This window comes from Rhipicephalus microplus, chromosome 2 (assembly GCF_043290135.1).
Source record: "Rhipicephalus microplus isolate Deutch F79 chromosome 2, USDA_Rmic, whole genome shotgun sequence".
Taxonomy (NCBI): Eukaryota; Metazoa; Arthropoda; class Arachnida; order Ixodida; family Ixodidae; genus Rhipicephalus; species Rhipicephalus microplus.
Window position 1 is genome coordinate 138377645 of NC_134701.1, and position 27159 is coordinate 138404803.

The 27159-nt window shown below is 45.2% G+C and overlaps 1 protein-coding gene across 2 annotated transcripts in view; it reads right to left on the reverse strand.

The window, feature by feature from the left end:
* LOC119169732 (MAM and LDL-receptor class A domain-containing protein 1-like) overlaps positions 1-27159 on the reverse strand; it is a 336454-nt gene that overhangs the window by 18868 nt on the left and 290427 nt on the right. The window contains exons 56-60 of one of the 2 annotated variants that reach the window (XM_075886851.1): positions 16369-16491; positions 15675-15808; positions 5405-5498; positions 4336-4413; positions 1328-1519 (exon numbers count right to left, since the gene is read on the reverse strand). In XM_075886851.1, the coding sequence (XP_075742966.1) occupies positions 1328-1519; positions 4336-4413; positions 5405-5498; positions 15675-15808; positions 16369-16491 (621 nt within the window). Of the gene's footprint in view, positions 1-1327; positions 1520-4335; positions 4414-5404; positions 5499-15118; positions 15601-15674; positions 15809-16368; positions 16492-27159 lie in introns of those variants that run through there. The other variant, XM_075886852.1, reaches the window with a different exon arrangement.

Below are 27159 nucleotides of genomic sequence, written 5' to 3' on the forward strand. Positions count from 1 at the left end.
ACATCTTCATAAAATCTGTTCTACGCCTACGTATTCATGTTTACATACAATACAGCGAGCGTCGGGTAATCGCCTCGAATATATGCAGTTGAGATGCACTGGGTTTTGAATTGTTCATGTTAGTATACGTTTTCAGTCTACTTCTTGTGACCTCCATCTTGTTTTAAATGCGAAGCATTGCTTAGCGAATTTCAGCGACATTGAGCGTATCTATCTATCTATCTATCTATCTATCTATCTATCTATCTATCTATCTATCTATCTATCTATCTATCTATCTATCTATCTATCTATCTATCTATCTATCTATCTATCTATCTATCTATCTATCTATCTATCTATCTATCTATCTATCTATCTATCTATCTATCTATCTATCTATCTATCTATCTATCTATCTATCTATCTATCTAGCTGCCTACGACTTTTAGCTCTCCTGGCCGTTTCAATAACGGTATCGATACTAAACTTGGTATAGCATAACATGACTGTATGAATAACATATTTGACTGGTCATAACAAGAAAGTCATGACGTCTATGTCATGAATATCAAGATTCACATTTCATAGTCCTGTGGTGGTTTCCTTTACATGGCATGTTGCAAAACTGGTATGGTATGACATGATTACATGATAAACACGAGCGACAGATCCTAACATGAAAATCATGACATGCGTGTCATGTAACAACCTGATTGCATGCCACGCTCATGATGCGCTCACGGCTGTTTCGCTAGCTTCACTCATGCCAAATTTGGTATTACGGGACATGAATGGAGGACAAAGGTATGACACTGGTGCAAACATGATAAACATGAGATGCGTGTCATGTTTACTCATCATTTATCATCTTTACTGTACATTTACTCTGTGTATATACTGTGATTTCTTTTTACAGTTTTACAGTTTAGGCAGCATATCCGAAAAAAGCAGCATGCTCCGGAAAACTTCATTGCTTGCTGCACGTCCACTGAAACTCGGGGTATCCGATTTTGAGATTGCGCGTTTCTATATTTTAACCTATCATTTCAATTTCATTTCTTGCAGTCATTCTTCGCTCGACCAAAGTATTTAATCTGCACTCTGCTTCTTCTGTCCATGTTCCTTAGGAGTGGTATGAATACTAATGGCGTACGGTTGTGCCAACAATGATGCTCTTTTTGTAATCACATATAGTGGTCCTCCCTGATGAGGGCTGCATGTATATGTTACTTATCCCCTGCCTCAGAGACAGAAGCTTACTGTATGAGAGAATCTGTCCCATGTCGTTAGCATGAGGTATTTTCAGACAACAGAAGTTATCACGTTCACGCAGGCGGCCACTTACTGCATCTTTCATCCAGTCCGTTAGGGCAATCAGAAATGCCATCACATCTTAGCAAAGCTGGAATGCAGGTTGCACCATCTCGGCAGCTGAATTCGCCACGAGGACATTCTGGTGATGGGTTCGTTGTGAGTGGGGTTCCTGGTTTTGTCACACCTTTTTCAGTGACATCTTTTGTTAGAATGGTTGATTCTTCTGAAAAATAGAAGCATCACAACTTGTTTTTAACACTCAAGAATAACAGTTTGACCCTATCGACAAGTACAGTTACTACCTGTGATATTTTTTTTGAAAATGAGGCCCTACAGTTATTGAATGTTTCCATTTTATTAAATAAGCAGCCGGAAGGCAGGTCCCACTGACTTAGATGTGCTTATGCAGCATGGAAGAATTCATATAAACATTATTTTATGAACACAAGGGCTTTACACTAGAGTTCCAAAAGACCCTTCTCTTAAGTACTTTTGTCGCAACAAAATAAGTGTAATTACAAATTTCGGCAGAATTCCCATATTTAAAAGTAACGTCATGGTTCGATACAAAACTTCAATCGCTATTTTACGAAACGTGCCACAAAAGCGGTTTATCACGAAGATTCACATAGGTAACTTCAAAACTTGAAACGCTAATTCTTCTCGCAATACAGTTCAGCTCAGACACCCCTACCGCCTTCGCGTAAGCTCCCACTTAAAGGGGCCCTCCAACACTTTTCACGACTTCACAGTTTTGGATGTTTTTCTAGCTGGTTGCGTACACTGATGGCTTGAGAGATAAGTGCCGCAAGAACAGCGATAGGGCCACGCTGTGCAAAGTTATTCAGCGTATATAGAGATATCAAAATACATTGAAACGGATTCTTATCCTTAACTTATTTTTTGAGGGCTCACCTTACGTTGTTTCCCTTGCCCTCTGACCCCGGAAGGCTGCCTAATGAAATGAACTGAAAGCCCTACCATATAGGAAGCTCGCATGAAATATTGTCTGTTATGTTCAGCGTATTAAGGATGCTGTTGCGACGGTAACAGACAATGTGGTAGTTGAAGAGAGAATGACACGTGCGAGACGAGCCAGCTCGCGAACGCTTCTATATAGTTTTGTTGCTTTACGGATTTTTCTTTTTGCAATGACATATATATATGAACGCTCTTACATTTTTTTCTTTTGGTTTCTTCAAATAATGGCGCCTGGAGCACCGCCAGCGCCTTTCCTCCAGCACATGGCATTCGGTGCATTCTTTGACCAGCTTTGAAATTTTCAAGCTGGAAAAGTCGGAGAGCATTATTCTCTTTCGCGCCTGAGCGAAAAATCATGGTAATTAAAAATATATCAAAAAGTAATCTCTATTTCGATGCAATGCTGCCATCACCTTTATCGTTACATTCATCCAAGCATATGGCGGCAACCTTTCGGCACCATTTCCGCTCGAAGTAGTTCTGGCGATTGCCACTAAGGGTTATGCAGTCGGCACCGATGTTTTCAAGCGTTATAGGGCCCCTTTAAGTTCAGGGTTGTGATCTGAACTGAGAACTGCATATTCAACCATACCTCTGCAACACTCTTGTTTCTTCACGCGCCTGTCTTCTGAGAAAGTGCAAATTAAACAATAAGTAGAGAATTACCTTATTATTTTAGGTCTGACGGTTTCATGTCACCAATTTCCAACGGCGTGGGTGCCCTCACAAGCGATATAACTTCATTCAGCCGAGCACCAGGCTGAAAGTGCGCTTGTGCCTATTCATAGGCACATGGCGACAGTCATTCTGTGCCTCCCACAGCAGCGGCTGGTGCTCAACAATCTCATCAAGGCTGTGGTGGGTTAAGGTATGTACAGGGGTCTTCGGAGAACCTTATGGGGCTACCTTTCAATATGTGTACTCAGAAACGACCTGTAGTTACTTTCCGTTCCGGCAAAAAAAAAAAAAAACTCCTGTATTAGGATCACTTCTGAGTTTTGATTATAGTCGTCATTTTGCTTCGTATCGAACTTAAGCTCTGTTATGACTTATACTTTGATTATGAAATGACATGAGCATATGTCGCAAACACAAATCACAGTGCTTTGTGATAGTTCATTCATTCGTACCTGTCTGCCGTATTGTTGTTTTTCACACGAATTTTCTAAATAAACAAGTGTCCCCCTTCATGCAGTTGCTTCTTCTGTTCAATGCAGAACAGTGATCCAACAGTTGGCTCAACAGTATTATCTCTAACTCCAGCCTAATAGATGTTTCGACATCTATTCGATACCCATTAATTTTCACGCTGAGGCCCCGTGTCATTTATGCGCTAAAGCTCTGAAAGTTCATCTGAGGATTTTTTATCGCGCGCGTGTATGTGTTGTGTGTGTGTGTGTGTGTGTGTGTGTGTGTGTTCATGCGTGAGTGAGCTCCCATGATACAGTCCATGTGTAAACAAATTGCCGCAGCATTCAGTTATCATCCCCACCCTCATAAGAATCATGAACATGATGAGCCTGATCAAAGTGAACAGTGCAGGATCAAAACCTCTGCAAATCAACCGCGTGTTGCACCCTGGCTGTAGTCACGTTATACTCGCAAGCTTCCCCATTTAAACTGCTCATTTAACACATTTCCTCCCTCTGGTGCATTAGTTTTTCTTTGTAATCAATTTCAGGTGTTAGATCGCAACGGTTGTGAACCGTTGTAGCAATGATCACCTGCCTAGTAAGAATGTAAGCACTATACATGTTTCGTGATATATCGTAAATTGTATAAATAATTGTAGTGCGATATACGTCGCCAAATATAGAGGAAAATTAAAACATTTCTTTTAAATTTAGGCAAAGAGAGTAAGATGGAAAACGAAGGGTACTTTTTTTTAATGCATCGTTGTGAGCACACAGAAAAGGATAAGAGGATACACATATATAAATTGTCTCTCTTGTACACCTCTCTGCGACAGCTTTTTGCATTTAAAATAACCACTTCATAGCGTTTCCTGGCTGCTCCTTGAAAGGACAGCCAAGGGAGAAACATGAAGGGCTTCATCACCTGTGTTTGGTGGACTCATAGTTTGCTCTGTGGATGCCTGCTGAGGAACATCTGACGATGCTGCGGAACTTGTGGTGGCTGCAATAAAAATTTACAAAACACTAAATATAGCATCGTGAGAACAGCGCGGGAAAGGGACCAGTGCTTATGAAAACGAGGTGAATACAAAATAAATAAATATTATAGCTGACTCAGCACAAGAAAATGACTTTCTATAGCACATCTTCAAGCTCAAAAAGGTGCGTGTTCTGACTTTTCTAAGAACAGCAACCAATTTAGCGTCGTCACTCATGGTCGGACTGCTTTTCTCGCTATTGCCCACTTTTTTTGCTCGGACAATTTGGTAAACAGCTATTCATTGCCTCTTAAGGATACTCGAAGATACGCGGCAAGTCAGGGTAAAGGAATAAAATATCCCGGCTTATAGAGGGTGCGCAAAAAAGAACACATGATGCCTCGTGTTTTCGCATACGTTACATTGTCTCTAGTTTTTTTAAGGCAGCTCGTCAAGGCACGCTATACCTTGTTATCCAATAACAGCGTTGAGTACTATATTTAGACCCAATATGCTTTAAACAGGTCCTGTATTCTACCTTAAGTTGCAGCCGCATTGAAATTCACCGCACAAGAAGAAGGACATCGATTAGAGCTAATGCAGTTGTAAGTTTTACGTAAGCAGGTGTCAGTCATTCTTTTCGAAGCAGAACTTGCCAATATCGCAATGAGACTTTGACATATCAGTGAGCCTCTAGCGAATTGTTCTTAAAATAAACAACCTAACGTTATTTCTCATCAATTTCTTTCTTCTAACTTGATTTTATTCGTTATACCAAAATTAGGTAATTGGATGAAAAACGCTTGCATGAAACAGCATAGTAAAATTCTGATTACGTGCTGAGCCCTACACTTGTCCTATGACGCGTATGTACGATATTATTTAGGTGTCTATATGCATCACAGTCACTTTCTTTGGTCAATTAAAAATCTAGGCTGTTTTTTCAGATTCCTAATTTAACTGTTTTGCTCATGCTACAAATTGAGTTAATAATAAGATGGCGGGCACTTGTACCTTCTGACGCAGTTACACACTTGCCGGAGCGCACATAAATGTCATCGATGGCAACGTTACCAACAAATTTGCCAGCCGTCGCTGTGATCACAACCTGGGCATAAATATGAGAAAATTAGCAACAGTGCAATGAAAATCAATGCTTTCACTATTCTGCGAATGTTTATTAAAAGCGCCACACTTCGCTTTCATTCACCTGAATATTTTATATAGTAGTGAATTCAATCTTCTTGAAGTACTCTGCTGCACTAGTTCATAAGAAAGAACCTTTCGCATATCCTGAAAATAGTTCTAGCACATCTTTTAAAGAATGCTCCAGTCGTGAAGAGGTGGTTCACAATGACGAAAGAGGAACTAGTGCAAATTTTGATGAGGCGTAAAATACAGAAGAAATGCTCAAAGAAGGTTTTACTACTAAACTAAGTTTGAATAAAAGGGGCGGGATTGTTTACGAGAATTTCGTTGTTGAAGCAAAAGGAACATCGCTTTACGTTGTAATCCGGTAAACTGCGGTAAACTCCGCCTTACTATCACTGTGGACCGTAATACAATGACACTTCAACCATCGTAACAAGAGAGCCGACCATCGGTGCCGTAGCGTGTCATGTGCTAGGTGTTATTGCGACGAGATTCCCCTAACGCATATACTCTCTTCGATACTTTCTTCGCTATGGCCACTTCCGAAAACTACACGCGAGGTCTAGCAGACGCTTGGCGGGCCCTCGCTTGAACTCTAGCAGTTGTCGCCTTGAGGGTAGCATGTGAAATGTTCCGTACACGCTCTAACTAGAGGCTGACTAATAATCACTGAAAGTGGCAGACATTCACTGAATTTTGGCATTTGTACTATAAAAAATGTCAATTAATAAAACCATTGAAGAAGTCACATACTACTTTTGTTGCGAGGTTGTTTTGCTGATTTAAGTAAGCACAAGTTGATGAAAAATTCTTTTGACACCGTGAAAATACTGCCACCCGTGTATCTATTCACTTTCACCCATAAGTTTTGCAATGCCCACTGCCGACTTCATGGCAATGTTCGGGCAGCTTCGCTGATATTTGAGATAAATCTGGTAATATGACACACACAACGCAAATAGTCCAATTTTGCGCGAGCCCCAGCGACAACGTTTCAAGATTTGATGGCATGCGTATATATTGTCACAGGTAATGGGTATGAGCCATCAACTGTAGGCAGAATCCCTTGGAAGTGAAGAATGAAGAGGGCTTTTGCTTCCTGGTCTGAGGGCAAGCAAGACGTCGATTCGTCGCTGTCTGTTATTACGTTCATGGCACTGGTGGAGGTGCTGGGTAAATGCGCCTCGGCTGCAGATTTTCAGCCGACACACTGAGCTACTTGGAGACAGCTACAGCTCCCACGGCAAGAAGCAGTCGCCGCCTGCGAGGACTCTCTCCCGAATACGGTCCCCTCTCTCAAGACTAGATGGCAACTTCAACTACCAACTAGGCGAGTCAAACCAACGACGCCTATTCTTTTCTCCCGCATGTTTTTCATGTGCCGCAAACACCACGCTCATTTCGTGGAGATATTTATGAAGATGTCGATGACTGGCTTGACCACTTCGATCGAGTTGCCAACATCAATGAATGGAATGAAGCTCGCAAGCTGCGGAGAGTTTGCTTTGCGTTAGAAGACTCTGCCAAAACGTGGTATGAGAATCACGAGGGTTCCTTTGCGACGTGGCATGAGTTCAGCCGACAGTTTCGTGATGCGTACCGCAGCACTGAAAGGAAAGAGAGGGCGGAGCGGGCTATCTCGCCTCGGAACCAATGACCCAACGAGAGAGTTTCGATGTTTGTCGAGGACATGCTTCGACTCTTCAAGCGTGCTGACCCTGCAATGTTCGAGAAAAAGAAGGTGCGGCATTTAATGCATGGGCTAAAAGAGGAGCTCTTCGCCGGACTCGTGCGCAATTCACCGACGACTGTGGCAGAGTTCATAAATGAGGCAACCACAATGGAGCGTACTCTCCAGTATCGGTCGTCACAGTACGAACGCCACGTCGTGACCCCTGCTGCATGCTCTATCGGGGCTGAGAGCGAGAGGCATGCCCTTACAGAGTTCATAAAAAGCGTCGTGCGGGACGACCTGCGCCAACTCTATGCAGCGGGACCCCAACCACCCGTAAGTGCTCTCGCAGACTTAATCCGAAATGAGATCCGACAGGTGGTCCCCCCACTCGCGCCAACAAGGCCTGAGGCCCATGTGCTGACTTTTGCGGCGGCACTGCAATCTCCTCCACCACATGGCCCTGATCCCACCATGGGGACAATGGATCAGGCTAGCCATCGATTCCAGGGCACCTCTTCGACTCCGCCACCCGCCTCAAGGTTTCCGAATGCACCAACTTATCGTCCGTATGAATCGCGGCAGAACGCCACAAAGGCCAGCGTGTGGCGTACGTCAGATAACCGTCCACTCTGCTTCCACTGTGGCGAAGCGGGTCACGTCTACCGTAATTGCCAGTACCGCCAACTTGGTCTCCGTGGCTTTCACCCTGATGCTCGGTGCCCACGTTATGGTGAGCGTCCCCGCGACATTGAAGCGTACCTTACAGGCCAGCAAGCTCCTCGCCTTGGTCAACGCCCCCAATCACGATCACCATCACCTCGCCGCCCCACGTCACCTAGCATTCCCTCGTCATCTTATGATCCTTTCAGAGGCTGTTGACCGAGTCCTCACAGGGGAAACTAGAAACCGCAACTTTTTATCAACGTTGAATGTGACCAAGACGTCCCCGAGGCTGTAATTACAGAAGAAAATTTGTCTCTACTTTTTGCACAACAAATCTGCGTTGCCCGAGGTATTGTTCAGCCCAGTATAAAGCAGGCTTGCCTATTTGTCACGAATTTTAGCGAGGAGTATCGCCATCTTACCAATTACACTGCGATCGCATACCTTCAGGATATTGCCGACGTCCCTTGTCCCTCAACATTATCTGCTCTTTTGTCGTGCGACGATTCCGCCATGACATTCGCAAGCACTCTCGACGTAAACCAGGGTCTACCGTCCGCACAACGGGAACGTCTTTTGAAGCTACTCGGCTCATTTTGGGACTGCTTCGCTGCGACTTCGAAAGTTAACCAAACACCGCTTGCCAAGCATCGTATCATCACCGAGCCTACCGAGAGACCCATTCGACAGCATGCCTAGAAAGTCTCGCAAAAAGAACAAGACGTTATACGCCAACAGGTCCAGCAGATGCTCAAGGACGATGTCATCCAGCCATCGACCAGTCCCTGGGCGTCCCCTGCTGTGTTAGTAAAGAAAAAAGATGGTACCCTGCGATTTTGCGTCGACTACCGAAAGTTGAATAAGATCACGAAGAAAGACGTGTATCCTTTACCACGATTAGACGACTCGCTGAACCGCATTCGCAATGCTCGTTACTTTTCTTCCATGGATCTACGCAGCAGCTATTGGCAACTATCTGTTGATGAGCGCGACTGCGAAAAGACCGCCTTCATTACTCCTGACGGACTCTACGAGTTCAAGGTCCTTCCCTTCGGCTTATGCTCGGTGCCAGCTACTTTGCGAAGTATGATAGACACAATTCTTTCTGGGCTAAAATGGCAATTGTGTCTTGTCTACCTTGACGATGTGGTCGTCTTTTCGGACACGTTTGAGCAGCACGTCCAGCGCTTACAGGCAGTTCTTCAGGCGATTCAAACATCTGGATTTTCTCTCAAACCAGAGAAATGCCACTTTGCATTCGAGGAACTGATATTTCTTGGTCACGTTGCCAGCCACACCGGTATACACCCAGACCCCGAGAAAACGAAAGCTGTTGCCGCATTTCCTGTCCCAACGAACAAGCGTGACCTCCGCCGATTTCTGTGACTCTGCGCATATTACAGAAGCTTCGTCAGAGGCTTTTCTAAAATCGCTGAACCGCTAAATGAACTTACGAAAGACGGTGTACCGTTTGTTTCGGGTCATGATCAGCATAACGCCTTTGACACGCTACGAAACCATCTCCAAGCCACACCTGTACTTGGTCACTTTGACGATAACGCTGCCACAGAGCTACACACGGATGCCAGCAACGTCGGACTTGGAGCTGTACTGGTTCAATGACAAAGTGGCGTAGAGCGCGTGATTGCCTATGCAAGTCGAACACTATCATCTGCAGAGAAAACCTACTCTGCAACAGAAAAAGAATGCTTAGCCATTGTTTGAGCTATAAAAAAGTTTCGCCCTTATTTATACGGTTGACCATTCAGGGTAGTTAGCGACCACCATTCTTTATGCTAGATCGCCAACCACAAAAACCCTTCCGGTCGTCTAGCACGCTGGAGCCTTCAGCTGCAAGAATTTGACGTTACAGTCATTCACAAGTCAGGACGCAAACACACTGATGCTGACTGTCTCTCACGTGCGCCAATTGGAAGCACGAACGCGGACGTTGAAGAGGACGATACATTCCTTTCCTCTCTATCAGCAACTGACTTGGCTCGACAAAAAGGTGACGACATGGAGCTAAGCCCGCTGATTCACTACCTCGAAGGCCAAAAACGCAGCCTTCCTCGAAATTTCGCACGTTCACTGGCCTCGTTCTGCATCAGGGATGGAGTCTTCTATAAGAAAAATTTCGACCATACCCAGGCTACTTACCTGCTGGTTGCGCCGACCTCGCTTCGGGACGATATTTTACATGCTTGTCACGACGAACCATCATCCGGACACCTTGGCTACACGCGCACATTGGAAAGAATTCGCCACTCATACTACTGGCCCCGCCTCACGAAGACAGTCAAGCAGTACGTCCGCACATGCCGTCCACACTGCCAAAGCCGTAAGACTCCACCTGTCCGACCAGCAGGACTACTGCAGCCTATCGTCACGCCGAAGACACCATTTCATCATATTGGCATTGACTTGCTCGGCTCTTTTCCCACCTCTTCGTCTCGAAACCGGTGGATTGTGGTTGCCTCCGATTATTTAACGCGTTACAGCGAAACAAAGGCCCTGCCCAAAGCTACCGCAGCCGAAATCGCACAGTTTTTCATCACCAGCATCGTACTTCGTCACGGAGCGCCAGCTGTGATGATTACTGATCGTGGTACAGCTTTCACCGCAGAGATGCTTCAAGAAGTGCTGAGACTAAGTGGTACAGAACATCGGAAAACTACGGGTTATCACCCCCAAACAAATGGACTCACTGAACGGTTGAACAAGACCATTGCAGATATGCTATCAATGTATGTGGCCGTTGATCACAAGAACTGGGATTATATACTCCCTTACGTAACTTTTGCTTACAATATAGCAGTGCAAGAGAGTACAGGTTTCACCCCATTTCGCTTAGTTCATGGTCGAGAGGTCACTACAATGCTCGACGCAATGCTCCTTCCCAACAACTTGAGCATGTTCAACACGGACGCTGAATTGTTCGCTCAACGGCCGAGGAGGCCCGTCAACTCACCCGATGCCGTATTCAGGCTCGCCAAACTGCCGACGCACACCGCTACAACCTTACACACCGAGAGGTTACCTTCAAACCAGGCGATGAAGTTTGGGTGTGGACTCCCATCCGACAGCGTGGTCACTCTGAGAAGTTGCTTCGGCGCTACTTCGGCCCTTACAAAGTTCTGCGCCGCCTCAGTGACGTTACGTGTGAAGTTCTCCCTGAGGGCGCCTCAAGACGTTCCCGTCGGTTTCCACAAAGTGATGTGGTGCACGTGTCAAGACTCAAGCCATATTTCTCGCGTCGTTCATCGAACGTGGACTAACTTACCATGCAATGACTATTTTTTGTCACTTTCATTTTTTTTTATCGTCTTGGGTCCCAACTCCTTTCTTTATTGAGTACTTCTATGACACCAGTCCATTTTTTTTCCTTACGACGGAGTTGTTGGATTCCTTGGTAGCATCTTTTCTTCCTCATTTTTTTCTCAACGCTCATTACCAGCATGGAGCCGATGCTTTTCGAGGAGAGGGAATAATGTCACAGGTAATGGGTATGAGCCATCAACTGTAGGTGAAATCCCTTGGAACTGAAGAAAGAAGAGGGCTTTTGCTTCCTGGTCTGAGGGCAAGCAAGACGTCAATTCGTCGCGGTCTGTTATTACGTTCGCGGCAATATATTATCAAGAACGCAGCTATGAAGCGATGGTCACATTACTGATGGCCGATGCTAAGTTCCCACACTCTTAGAAAAAAAAGTGGTAGTACTTGCTAACTTTGGGGTAGTAATGGTTTGTCACATAGGGTACAACCCTGGTAGTAAGCGCTGTTAGTAACGGCGAGTGTGGTAACGGTTACTACCTCTGCTGTTACTACCAGCATTTAGTAACTGTTACAACCCTAGCCGTTACCACCCATGGGTAGTTTGAAGGTTTCAAAAAAAGTAGTAAAGGATTCTACCTTGTTTATTCGTTTTGCCCTAATGTTTCTTTACTGCTAATGTTCGTCAATCAACGTCTGATTTCAAGACAACTTCGGGTAAGGAAGCGTCGTGTGCCATGAATGCGAAGAATGCATAGACCAAACAAGTTCACTATTGTTCTACGTATACACGTAGTAACAAGTAAGCGTGGGGGATATATAGCCCCTATTTTGCAGGGGCATGTCTGGCACTGGGGAGCACTTGTGTTTCAGAATGTATTATAAATAATTTAAACCTATAACAGTGTATTATACTTCCTGGTTTCGTGTGTTTGGTGACGTAGCACAAGAGTTTATTTCAGCAATACTTATAAAAAATACTTATATAAAAATTATGCTATATTTATTTATTAAAAAGGGCCACAAAAAAGCATTATGTACAGTGGCCGGAACAAGATACCGACCTCATTCTGAGTGCATTAGAATGCTTCACATGGCTAATACATCAGCGTTTAAAAGGTAATAATTGTTTTTGAAATCTTATCCGCCAAAACAATGATAATATTTTGGGACACGCCACCGTGGAATAACTGTGACTGTCCTCGGGGCTAATTGGGAGTGTCTGGTTATTTTGATCTGTCGGTTTTGTTAACATGTGCTGCAATTTACTAAGTTTGTTGTAATTGTCTATAACAACACATGCAGCACTTGCTTATGGTTCGTTAGCTTGTACTTCTCTATTTCGACAATAACAGAATGACGTTTACATATCTCGGTTGAGTAATTTAAAACAAAAAATATTTTCTTGATCTATGGATACCTTCTGCGTCATTTTTCCGTTTAATGATAATATGTCGAGACGATTCCTCTCATAAATTATCAGAACCATATTCAGACACTATTTTGGATTAGATAGTCAAAATCCGGGTAGTAAAAAGGTAGTAATGGAGCAACAAAAGTATTAACAGCTGCAGTTACTACCTCCTTTTCCAGTTACTAACTGTTTACTAACATAGGTAGTAAACAGGTCGCAAAAGGTTAGTAACGGTTGCAGGTAGTAACTGTTTACTAACGTAGGTAATAAACAGGTAAAAAAAGGGTAGTAACGGTTCAAGAAAGCTAGTAAGCGCTGCAGTTACTACCTATTTTCTTGCAGTTGCTACCTTATTACTAACTTATTTAAGAGTGCTGGCTTGTATTTACCTTGTATTTACGATTTCATTTAGCAACCTCATTATGCCCACTCTAGCAGCAGCGTATCTCCCATCTCACTGCAGCCTTCTTCATCGCCACGAAAATGTAACAATGTTACCGCAAGTTAGTTCCGCCTACAACACGTTCACTACATTTAGTGAATCTCTATCTTTTTCTTGAAGTCTGCCATCTAACAACAGGTTTTACAGGCGGATTTTATGACGAAAACTTCAATGACTTATAACCGCATAGGTTCATCCATCTATACCCTGGATTGGTACAAATGTTGCCTCTTGCATTAAGCCTCACTCAGCAATCACGTGACGATGCCGTGTCTCGCTGCTGCAGCCGAGTATGTCGGAGGGCTCCCACACGCATGCATCTTCTCTTTAGCCCAGCCACAACCCACCCATTCTTGTATAAGGAAGACGCGTGCATCGCGTTTGATTTCACCGACCCACCTGAATCGACACGCGCTTTTACCGTACACACTTTCAAATTTATAAAGTGACCACTTCTTTTCCTTTAGGTGCGAAGCCACTCTTTAACTAGCTTGTGTAATGCTGTCCCCTACGTTTGCACCAACCCACTGCCACAGGTATTAGAGCGGTGCCAAATATGTCAAGTCGCAGCTATGCATCAACGTCACTCTGCCCCTCCCCCGCAGCATCTGCCGGCCCCTCCACCCACTTGCATTACACTTCTCCCTAGTTTCACCCTCGCCACCACCCGCAACACTCGGCCGCACGTCGAGTGTAAACACTCTTTCGGCTCGTTTAGCTGCGATGAAACTTACACGGAACCCAACCCACCTCGCGTGTCTTTGCGTTTCAAACAAGCCTTAGGGATATTTTGAATAGCACACAGCGAGACCTTGCGGTGTGATTGCGGCCACTGCGCATGCGTCGCAACGCGAGCAGTCGTTCGTGTTCGCGGCCCACCCGCAAAAACATTGAAATAGCGGGTGGCGTGTGCGGCCCGCTTTGGGCCTGCAAACGCTAGTTTAAAGCCTACAGTGTCGCTGCAATTGTGCGTTGCGGTGTGCAGGAGGGCAAACGCTATTCTAAAATGCATATGGCGCCCGCTATTCTGGCAACGTCCGCAGCGCTTGCAAACGTTATTCTAAAACTCCCTGTTTACTCGAGCAAACGCTACACCAAGTTTCGCTTCGAACCGTTCTTCCAGCACCCATGTCGACGCTCGTTTCAACCAGGTCAACGCCGTTCACACCGCTGCTGCTTCGGATCCCATCAAGGTTCCCTTCGGAGACGTGGTCCATTTTAACGTGATAACAGTAGAGAGGTCGTGTCGCAGAAATTCTGCCGTTAGCGTCAGCACTGTTGTGAGCGAAAAACCGTCCGTGGGCTAAAAATCGAGAAAGATGCAAATAAATCAAACAATAAAATTTTCGGTTTCATTGAGGATCGAACCATGCCGTTCGTGTGGCAAGCAAGTGTCCTACCACAAAGCCATGATATTACTTAGAGCTGCTTCGGGAAAGACACTACATAAATGCCATGTAGTGGAAGAAGTATTTTTGCCTCATTTTGTTGAAACGATGAAAACAAGCCCATTCGGTGATTTTTAGGGGCATTTGGGAAGCCATCAAACTATGTGGAAAAAGGCTGGCATAGTGCAGCCATCGCCGCTAAAAACACACAGGAACTTTCAGACAGCTCTAAAAATGGACAAATATGTCCATCTAGCGCAAAACATATCATGCTTTTCCAAAGACGTTGATCAAGCAAACACAAACGCTAATGTGCTGCCATCTATGAGGCATTGTGAGACTCTTTATGGTCTACGATATGGAGAGCGCGCAGCGTGTATCTTGGAGGCCACGCGACTCTTCCTTTAAATCAAAACTGTGTATGTACCATTCGCAAGCGCACGTGTGTGTGTCTATGTGCCATCTGTGAGACATTGCGAAAAACGTGTCTCGACTACAGCAGAGTGCCATTCTAGAAGAGGGGAGTGGCTACACTGCACAGTCACTGCATTATGAAACATACGTTGTGCCTGCACGTGCGCGCGTTGGTGCGCACGTGTGTGTGTGCGTGTATGTGTATAACAAAACATAATAATCAGTATGCACTTAGCGGTCGAAGGGCGCAATAGGGTTTGGATTTTGCTATCGCGTTCAACTCACAAAGGAGAAACTTAACGGTCCCTCAATTTTTTTTATTTTGCTAGCGCTAAATTTTATGGACCAGAAGTGCACATGACATCGAAACAATTGTGGATATGGAGGTTATTTTTAATTGATACACAAGCAATACTGAGAGAATTCTATTCTCTCCCATCTACACAGAATGTTTTGTTTCTTCGAGCCACCACTTTCATGCCCATAAAAAAAGAACTTCAGTCTTGTAGCACGAAAATTTGTCTTATGAAAAGAATAGTGCATGACACAGGGATAACTGTTATAGTGGAGAAAAGAATACATAAAAAAAGCTCCCCCACACGCACCGCCCAAGAAATTACAAGCTAGACACAGGGTAAAAACAATAAATTGACAAAGTTTCCTTATCCTTCACAATCACAAATATGCCCTGCAGTAAACGGGACAATATTTACTGTCGAACAGCAGCAGAAAAATAAAGGGATTCTTGGGGATCTTTTTCTCCAGAAAACCTAATTGGCTGGTGTGCTCCTGGAAAAAATTGCCTCATTTATTTTTATTATTCCATGAAGCCTCCAGTAAAACAACAATATACAGGCACCTACCCAAAACGTATCAGGCAGATCGTCCCACTGCACAGAGAGCAATGTCCACTTGAGAGAACTCGTCGAACGAACTGTAGTGTGTTTGCCAGAGAGAGACCCAGATCCTTCAACGAAAGTGACGTTCAGCCAGGCTTCTATAAAAAAAAAGCGGCATGCACAAAAACCAGTTGTCTACTTTAACGTAATGGTTGGGACACCTTATTTCGAATGCACACTTCAAATACAAATACTATCTACAAATACTATATAATGAACACCAGATGTGTGGAATCTGCTTCACAGAAACGCAAGAGATGTGGTCTAGTGCTTCACGACAGAGATCGTACTGCGATCGGTATAGCCGAACACACTGCCAAAATAAGTCGCATTCATGTAAAGAAAAATACAGAAATTTCTATGAAATGCAACGACGATTTTTTGTTACATTTTTTTTCGCCCGTGCAAAGACCATATCTATGACACGTCTAATGTATCCTCTTCCTAGTATTTTGCTAAAGAGAAATCATTTAGGCTTTGCTACGCAGTATAGTGTCGAAGATCATGGTTTTCACCTGCAGTTGTCTGTGAAGGCCGGATGAAACATATAAATGTGAAATGATAACCTCCAATGTAAGATAGCGTGAAGATAATATGTATATTAGAAGCAAAAATATTAGTTCAAACTTTATTTTAGGGCTCAGCCTAGTGCACTTACTTTCCTTTTCCATGTAGTAATAAAGCTGGAAACATGCTATGGGACCTAGGGCAAGAACCTGGCTCTGCAAGACGCCAAGCTGTACTGCGGCTTGGTCCTCGGCGTCCAGAAGCATGTAGTATCCTGAAAAATTTGTTCTATGTCACAATAGCTCCAACAAGTAAAGGAATCTAATCTAGAGAGCCCAAAAATGCCTGGCCTGCGCGGAAGGCACAGCACAGTCGGAGCGAAAGCTAGAAGAGCGGATTTTCAGAGCCTTTTAAAACACTCATTGGGTAACTACTGCAAGCACACTTGCTTGGTACTCACTAGGACATTAATCGTAAACATGTTTAGGGTAGTAAGCCAGCATTCGCTATGCTATTTTTAGTCATTTTTCTGAGAAGCGTGTTGTCCGCCAAATGCTTGCAAGCAATTTTGTGCCAATGATTCATGCATTGGCTGATGACGATGAGGAAATATGGCTGAAGTGGGTATGCGCCACAGTCAATGCCCCATTTGGCAAAAAAGAACATCGGCCACTGGACCAAAACTACCCGCCATGGCTGCTCGAGCTACCAACTATTGAAACGTCAATAGAAGGATTTCGCAGGAAACATGAAGTGCCAATCGTTCCCGCAAAGCAGATGGCATCACATCATCTGTATGACAGGTACCAAGGATACACTTACGTGTACACTGACGGCACCGCCATCAAAGAGACAGTGACATCAGCATTTATAATTCCGGAATCGCACGAAGAATATTGCCACGTTCCTTTTCTCAAGTTTTGTTATCGCCCTAATACACTACACAATGCTTAGCGCAAACCGCACCTGCAGTTTTCGAGCAGCTTCAGGACTGTAGTAGATCATTTCCATAGGGTCACGCCAACTCCGCGAACTGTACAGATTATTCTGGAACCTACGTCACCGCTAGCGGCAACGCTAGAACATTCCATGGCAAGTGTATAAATGCCGACGTGCTTCGCCGCTTGTCAGTTGATCGACGGCCGACGCTGCATGCACCGCTATCAGTGCAAGTGTGCTACCGTACGCCGACTCTCCGTTTTACGGGCACAGGTTCGCCCAAATAAAATGTTTGATCTGACCACTCCGTTTCCTGCCTTCAACCACGTCACGACGCCGTGACATTATGCATGTCGTTTGGGCCACCTCTCCTCTTCAACAACGTCGGAGCTCGTAGTGAATTTGCTAGCCATAAGCTTTATTAAGCTGTCAATGACATCAAGAAAATGGGTGGTAATTACAGACTCTCTGGCAGCGTTCGCACGTGTGGAAAATGCCACTTCAAGACACATTGATGTGCGTATAGTATACACTATACTAAAAGAGCTTTCAGAAGCTACAAAGTCAAATCATCGAGTGGCATTTCTGTGGGTTCCCAGTCACTGCAGAATTAAGGCTAATTAAAAGACGATGAGTTGGCGAAAATCGCTCATAATTCTACGCAAACGTGCCTCATTCCGGTATCTCAATAAGATGTTAATAGAATTTTAAGAATAACAAAACGTGAATTATGCCTGTCTACCTGGTTCACAGACAAAACAAGGGAATCGATCCTATATGCTGTTGATCCTAATCTTGAATACCAATTAGGCCGTGACCTCCCAAGACATATCGGCACACTCATACATCGCCTACGACTCGGAACTGCTTGCACAAAGCACTTCCTACTTCGTATTGAGCGTGCAACATCGTCAGCATGTTCATGCGGCCACGACTACGAGGATATCTGTCACCTCTCGCTCGACTGTCCGAAACACGACATACACCGAAGGTGACAAGAGCAGGGACTCCATAAGTGAGATTCCGAGCGGCCATTTGCGTTGAATAAAATACTAGGTCTATGGCCATCGAAAACAAATGGCAAAGCAATGAAGGTGCTGCAGCACTTCTTCGAAGAAACGAAGATTTGTGACAAATACTGAGCGGCCAAAAGTTACAAGTGAGTGTGGCGTCTACGTGCTTGTTCTGCCCATAGGAGAACTTTTGCTCTCACCCATGTCGGACTGTACGTATGGATATATGCTGTTGTTTGTTCTCAACTCTCCCAATGATACGGTTGCATTGCTCTTCTTTTGCATGGCATTATATTATCTCGCAGCCTACACTCGAGGAAGTAAAGGAGTAACGGGGTACCGAGCTTGCTCTTTTAGAGGAGTAACTAACTCGCCAACACATTGCACATTTTTGGGAGTAGTTGCGAAAGAGTAACCACTCTCTCGCGGTTACTCCTCAAAAGAGCAACAGTTAGCAAAAGAAAAAAAAATCAGGGTTGGCTTCACCAGCCTATCGAAGTGCGCGATCGCATTTGATTAGATGCACAATCGCTGTGCAAACATCACATTCAGAAATAAATTCCGGAAATTTTGCAGCAAGCACCCGGGATTAAAGATAACGACCACTCAGTCAGCATGCACGTACACTTACCACTACACCACACCACATTACGGCCTCGTCTGAAAAGAAACAGGCTTGTGTAGGCACCGATGAGTCATTTGCACCCGGCGTGAACATTCTTACAGTTACTTCAAAAAACGGGCGATTTACTCCACAAGGAGTAAAGTGCCCCTCCATGCCATGCCGTGTGCAATCTTTTGCGCGCATTCCGTCTTTAGGAGGAGCAAAGAGCCCTTTTCGGGGGTACCGGCGCAGTTCCTCCACAAAACTTTTTAAAGTGTAACGCTAACAATGCACCGTTTTAGTTTATCCGGCAATTCTCTTGTGTGCTTTGCGTATGGAAGAATATCGGGTGTGCGCTACATTTGCGTACGCCCGCGAACCGGGGTCACACAGCTGAAAGCGGTTGCAGTACACCTTGAATGTCTCTAGCGATGGCGTGTGTTCCGTGACTCGTTATCTCTGAATTATTTTTTCTATTTGCTTCATTCGTGTATTTAGGCATCCATTAGAGAATACACATTTTCACTCGGCACCACTTTAAGACCAATACTAAAATACAACACCATCTTTCGCTGAAGGGAACCATGTGTCGATGCGAAGCAGCGGGCGCTAGCGCTTACACAGGCGGCTGCGTTGACGCTGACACTCATCGCAGCATTGCCCAGCAGAGAAACCTCGGGAGGCGCAAAGCACGCAACTATGGACTCTTGTTTTCTACTGGAACACGTTAGTTGCTGTTAATGAGTAATGAGAGACTGAAGACTGTGATGGGACACAGAAGCATGTATATACTGCGCTTTTAGACGCGGATCATCTTTTGCTCGGGTCTATGTTCCACGGCGTCGGCGTCCATACTCACACTACGAATGCACGACTCTCCTCCATACATATCTCAAATAAACCACTCTTACTGCGCTTACGCGTCCGCTCCCCCTCTCTTTTCTCTTCTACGCTCCCCTTTCTTGTCTCGCAACGCCGACGCAGGGAGCGCCTGATAATGTACGCACCCTAGACCCTCTCCTCCAGGCATTCCTGCCCGCGGAATTTACATCGCCATTACGCATGCGCGTCACTTCGCCCTCTTCTCTCCAACGCCCTCTCTCATTCACCTCGCAGCGCCAATGAAGCAGTGTGTGCTAGCGAATTTCTTAATAGAACAAAATTGGCAGATCTCACGTTCAGTGGGAATCAATTATTTGCGCAGAACGAATGAGGAGGGTGGATATGTCGCTTTAAAATCGACAAAACGTTACGAGGTTGAGGTAAACGATGCCGTACTTGACTTCCGTGTCCTGATAATCATGTTTTAGATGCGGAGCATCTTATACTCGCGCCTTGTAGTGCGCCGTTCGCGTCGTCCGCGCCGTCCACACCGCTTCTCGAACATTCGACAGCTGACGCGCGCGCATGCGCCGTCGCGCCGTCGCCCACTCTTTCACCATCTGTGCATCCCTTCCTCCTCTACACACCGCGCGCGCTTCACTCCTTCACCATCTGTGCACCCTTCCTCCTCTACACACCGCGTTCGACATCTACAATTCTCCTGATTCTCCAGTGGACGCGCATGTGGCGTCGCGCTTCGAGAACATTCAACAGCTGACAGTGCATGCGCCGTCGTGCTGTATATATACTCAAGGTCGGCGCTCGCTCGCTCAGTTGCCGCTCGTTGGTTGGTTTGTACGGCGCGTCGACGTCCAAGGTCGCGGTGAAATGAATTCCAACGAATCCACAAACACAATGATCGACGTCCCTTCGACCAGCGCCGCCCTTTCGCATACGTGTGTACGTGTTCACTCATTTAACACCCCCTCCTACAACCACGTTAACCAATTTAGCCATCGACCCAAGTAAGTCGCAATTTAACACCCCATTTCACAACCACGTTAACCAATTTAGCCATCGACTCAAGTAAGTCGCACTTTAACACCCCGTTAACCAATTATATGGTCCGCATCCTCCTCAGTGTTCCCCCGAGGGAAGCTGCGGGCAATTTTTTTGCGTCGTTTACCTTCGTCATCTATTCACATCACGTGATACCAAATTTGGTATAAGTAGAGCTAGCGAGATGGCCGCCAGAACGCCATGAGCGTGGTATGTTGTCATGTTTTTGCATGACATGCGTGTCAGGATTATCATGTTTGCACCAGTCATATATTTAGTCATCCATTGACGTCACATAACACCAAACTTGGTATAGATAGTGCTACCAAAACGCCCGCAAGCGCATCAATAAGGGCCCACTATACTCCAATGTAGCGTTGACGCGTGCGCACATGCTGGTCACAGCGGCACTAAGTTAGCAAAACGCGAGCTCTCTATAGTCTCACGCCAGGCGCGACCAGCGTTCTTCAACATGGCCTGGCGGAAACCGGCGCGAAATGCGACATGCTGCATTTCGCGCCTATGCGTTACCCAGACAACTCTGCATTTCCGTCTTTTCGTGACGGAGGGATGCCAGACGCGCTGAAATGCGCATGCGTTAAAGCAGCGCAGTGTAGAGCGCACCTGCGGGCATATGGCAGGACCGGTACCTGGCGTGGAAACGACGGCATGACGCGACGAAATGAACGCCGTTGAGCACGCGCACCGCATCACGTCGAAATGTATTGGCACCTTCACTGTGGCATTAGTCATGTTCTCACATAACATGCATCTCATGATTATCATGTTTGCACCAGTCACATACCTTTGCCATGCATTGGCGTCATGTAATACTAACTTTGGCATATGTGAAGCTAGCGAAATGCCAACGAGCGCATCATCAGTGTGGCATGTAGTCATGTTTTTACATGACACGCTTGTCATGATTATCATGTTGAGATGTGTCATTTACTTATGTCGTCCGATCGCGTCGAGTAATACTGAGTTTGGTACATGTGAAGCTAGCGAAACGGCCGCGAGCGCATGACGAGCTTAGCATGTAGTTATGCTGTTACACGACACACATCTCATGTTTATCATGTTCGCACCAGTATCATACCTTCGTCAAGCATTCAAGTTCCATGATACCAAATTTGGTATAAATGAAGCTAGCGAAACGGCCGCCAGCGCATCATGAGTGTGGCATGTAGTGATGTTGTTACATGACACCCATCGCATGATTAAGATGTGTGCACCAGTCACATACCTTCGTCATCCATTCACGTACTACAATACCAAATTTGGTATATGTGACGCTACTGAAACGACCACGAGCGCATCATGAGCTTGGCATGTTGTCATGCTGATACATGACAAGCATGCCATGATTTTAATGTTAGAGTCTTCCGCTTGTGTTCGCCGTGCAATCATACCTTAACATACCAGTTTTGGAACACACCATGTGAACGAAACCACCGCAAAAGCTGCAGGACCATGAAATGTAAATCATAACATTCATTACTTGCGTGTCATGAATTTCATGTTATGAGTAGTGAAATTTGTTCTTCGTGCAGTCATATTACGCCATACCAAGTTTCGTATCGATACCATTATCCGAACGGCCAGGAGAGCTAAATGTCCTAGGCGCCAAGATAGATAGATAGATAGATAGATAGATAGATAGATAGATAGATAGATAGATAGATAGATAGATAGATAGATAGATAGATAGATAGATAGATAGATAAATAAATAGATAGATACGCTCAAATTCTCCGAAGTTCGCTAAGAAATGGTTCGCACTTAAAAAAGGGACTTCTCGCGCGGCACAACAATCCACTGGCCACCCCGTATCACTGGGTCTTGGCCTCCAATGTAGTGCCGGAGGGAGATTCGTGCTGTGCGTTGTTAAACACTAAAAATTCGCAGTGTGAGCGTTAATGAAATGTGGACTGTGGGTCTCTGTTTCCAACCGGGGTCTGATAACTCTCATAGCAGCAACAAACTACGTCTCTCATTAGCAGTGATTGTCATGTTTCTGTAGGAAACACTTGTTCATCACTGCGTTCATCACTGCGTCACGCTGCACACTGGATTGAGCTCGGCCATAACTCAATTCGCATATAAAATAATCGATGTTGTAGAGTTAGCGAATCGCTATGGGCACTTTTGAGATTTCAACAATCGTAGACCGCACGTTTGTTGTTTAAGGGGGCAAATCCCCTTAAGGTGTGGGCCGTGCGTCCCCGATGTGTGTAGTAGTAGTCGTCGTAGTAGTACGTTGCCACCTCTCGTTTAATCGTAATGTCCACTGGTTGATGGTACTTCACTAAACCTAATAAGACTACACTGAAGCTTCATTTTTAAGAAACCTTGATTAAAAGACGCACAGTAATGTTGACAAACTGCGCAGTTATGACGCCCTCATCCAGCAAACATGATGTCTTAGCATTAATGTTCGGAGGTAGCACTCCCTAAACTGGCGCCAAGTGGACGAGGCTTGTTTAGTGTGTTTCTTCGCAGTTGTAGAAGTTGACGATTTCAAATGTTGTAATTAGCCGTTCAGCTTTATGCCCTACTATAGTATACTATTAAGTGCTCTAAATCATTAACCACTTTTTCTAAACACTGATTCTGCTGCGTTCACACCGTAATCGTTCTCAACATGGTCGTATCAACTGTGAGGCCTACGGGGCGGCTTTATGCGCTCCCATAGTACAGAGCCAAGTACGCAGAAACGTAGACCACTTTCAGGAGCCAAGATACTTGAGCCGTGAATCGTCCGTCTTCGATGTATGTAGTTGTAGGTAGCCACCTCTCGTTTAGTAATTGGAATGTCCACTGGATGGCGGCACTAGTATATGATGACATGATGAAAAGATGTGAGATGGTGGTACTAGGAGTGTTCATTAGATGGACAGAGATATGGCTACATGGACGGATGGAAGGATGCGCGGACGTACGTATGAACGGACAGACAGATAGATGCATGAACTGACGGAAGGACGGACCAACGGGTGGATGGATGGACGTACACACAGACGGAGGGATGGATGCACGAACAGACGCATAGACGGACGGAAGCTAGAACGAATGGGCGGGCGAAATCATGGACGGACTGATGGACGCTTCGCCCCACTCATCATCATTCACTTCGTAGATATGCTGCGATTTTTTCCCTCTCTATAGCTGGCACCACTTGACGTCTCGACAGTTATGAAACACACTATCCGCTGTGACCCTACGCCTTTGCGAAAGCGTAATGCATGCCTATATACCAGGGCGCTGCAAAAATTAAACCCAGAAAACTCTGGTGCGCATGCCTTTTACCGTTCTAACATGGTGGTAGAGTTCGCTTTCGGGTCTATGGACGAATAGTTTCTTCTGGTAATATAAACGCCAGGCACTTCGCAAACTGAAAGTTCGTTGCTTTTTTACCCCATGTTTTTTTTTCACTTATTACTGAAGTCTAACAATCTGACAAAAACGAGTGACATAAAGTTCAATCTGCATCGTAATAAAATACAAATGTATTGCCGTGCATCAGCAGCTGCGCTTAAAACGTCACTGGTCAAGATTTCCTCCTTAAATCCTTTGAGTCATCAGTCACACTGGGCCCACGGACGCCTTTATGCTCTCACATAGTAGAGTACCAAGTACTCTAAATCGTTGCCCACTTTTTTTGACACACATCGTTCACTCCCTCGCCCCTTTTTTTAAGCACGCACAGTACGACATTCACTACACTTTTTTCAATTTTGATCGATGCGGCCTCATTAAGCGTGAGGCCCAAGGGAGGGCTTCCAGCTCCCCAATAGTAGAGTACCGAGCTCTCTAAATCGTTGACCTCGTGCTACATGCTTGTGTCTTGTGACAACAGCCACTCCTCCTCCTCCTCTCTCGTCTTGCAAAACCGACGCAGGCAGCTTCTGATAGTGAAAACCAACTGCTCATGTTGCAAAACTGTTGACTGGTCACCCCGAATGTGTAGCTACTCGATCGCACATCAGCGTCCCACCACTCGTCGCATGAAACGCTTCTCGTTCTTTCAATGAATAAGAATAATGAAGGCGAAATAACAATTAGCTATTTCGATACCATACCCAAATATGCAACATTAACGCCATATCCCCACCACGCTGTGACGCACTTACTCGAGTTTCCTCGCGGAAAGATGTGGGCGCCTTTATTAAATTCAAAGCAGTTCTTAGCGAACTTCGGCAACTATGAGCGTTTCTATCTATCTATCTATCTATCTATCTATCTATCTATCTATCTATCTATCTATCTATCTATCTATCTATCTATCTATCTATCTATCTATCTATCTATCTATCTATCTATCTATCTATCTATCTATCTATCTATCTATCTATCTATCTAGCCGCCTACGACTTTTATGTCTACTGGCCGTTTGTATAGTGGTATCGATACCAAACTTGGTATGGCATAACATCACTACATGAAGAGCATGTTTGACTAGTCATACCATGAAAATCATGATATGTATGTCTTGAATGTCATGATATACATTTCTTCGTCCATGTGCTCTTGCGGCGGTTTCGTTCCCATAACATGTTGCAAAACTGGTATGGTATGGCATGATTGCATGGTGAACTCAAGTGACAAACCCTACCATGAAAATCATGACATGCGTGTCATGTAACAACATGACTAATTGCCATGCTCATGATACGCTCTTGGCCATTTCGCTAGTTATTTCCGTAATACCATTTTTGGTATTACGGCCAATTTGGTATTACGGCCATTTCCGTAATACCAAATTTGGTATTCCGGAACATGAATTGTTGACGAAGGTGTCTGACTGGTGCAAACATGATAATCATGAGATGCGTGTCATGTAACAACATGACTACATGCTACGTTCATTATGCACTCGCGGTCGTCTCGCTAGCTTCACATATATAATGCAAATTGGGTATTACGTGACGTCAATGGATGTCAAAGGAATGAGACTAGTGCAAACATAATCATGAGATGCATGTCATGTGAGAACATGACTACACGCCACAGTCAAGGCGCCAATACACTTCGGCGTGGCCCGGCGCGCGTACACGCTGGCGCTCGTTTTGCCGCGTCACGCCGGCGTTGCTACGCCAGGCGCTGGTCCAGCGATGTACTCGCAGGCACGCGCTGCGTTGCTTTGACGCTCGCGCGTTTCAGCGCGTACGCGTCCCTCCGTCTCGAAAAGATGCAGACGCAGTGCTTTCTGGGTAACGCATGGGTGCCAAATGCAGCATGTCGCATTTCGCGCCGGTTCCTGTCGGGCCGCAACGACGGATGGTGATCGCGCCGGTCGCGTTTGGCACCAGACTATAGAGTGATCGCGTTTTGCTAACGAAGCCCAGCGTGCGCACGCGTCAACGTTATCTTGGACTATATTGGATCCTTCATAATGCACTCGAGGCTGTTTCGCTAGCTCCACATATACCAAAAAATAAGGCAGCGTATATTTGAAGACAGGCTTGGTATGATACAAAATGCCATAATGGCTGAGAATTCATACCGCCCAATTAAAGCATAGAGTGTTAAAACACTAGTTTGTCACCCGTTATTCTTCTGCGTCCTTTCTACAGCAAAGTCATTCGTATATAGTGTCAAATGTTACAAGAGGTTGCGTGCCATCATGAAGTTACTCCCGAAACGCTTGTAAACCTGTCGCGATGTGATCATCAGTCAAATTCAATGTACCGAGGTGGTATGCAACCAGGACAATATAATATATTCAGGTGAATGTGAAAGGTGAGAGAACAAGAGCAGTGGATTGGCAATAGCCTACTTAGAGAGCGAAAACCAAAGGTACAATTACTTATTCATCACGTTTAAGATTCGTTGTTGCAAATCTTGACCCTGTACCTGTACAGTGAATCTAAAGGAAGTTTTGCACAACCGTAGTTGCCTAAAGAAACTAAAGTGTCTCGCACACTCACTATAGCTTCACTCCCATATTAAGACGTTGTGGTATTCTAATACTAACTCTCAAGGGTGGTCGAGTAGTTATGGCGGTCGACTGTTGATCTGAAGGTCACAGGATCGTTTCCCGGCCGTGGCGGCCGTACTTTTGATGGAGGCAAAAATGGCAGCATATCCACGGAGTGAATGATGTAGAGTGGGGCGAAGCATTCGTCCGTCCATGTGTCCGTCTGTGTTACCGTCTATGCGTCTGTTCATGCGCCCGTCCCTGCGTTCGTTCATGCGTCCATCCATGCATCTGTCTGTGTGTCAGTTCATCCATCTATTCAACACTCCAAGTCCCACCATCTAGCATCTTTTTATCATATATTCCCCATATAGAAGCACCGCCATTCAGTGGACATTCCAAGGACTAAACGAGAGGTGGCACACGCACAATTACGGCTTGCGCTTCGGGTCTACTTCCCACCTTCAACCACCTTGAGTTGATGGTATATACTAGTTCACTGTATTCATGGCACTGCTGCCCAATGCTCGCTAAACCTTTCTAAAACCAAGGAAGTTACGCCCAGCGAGTATAACGTAGCAACCT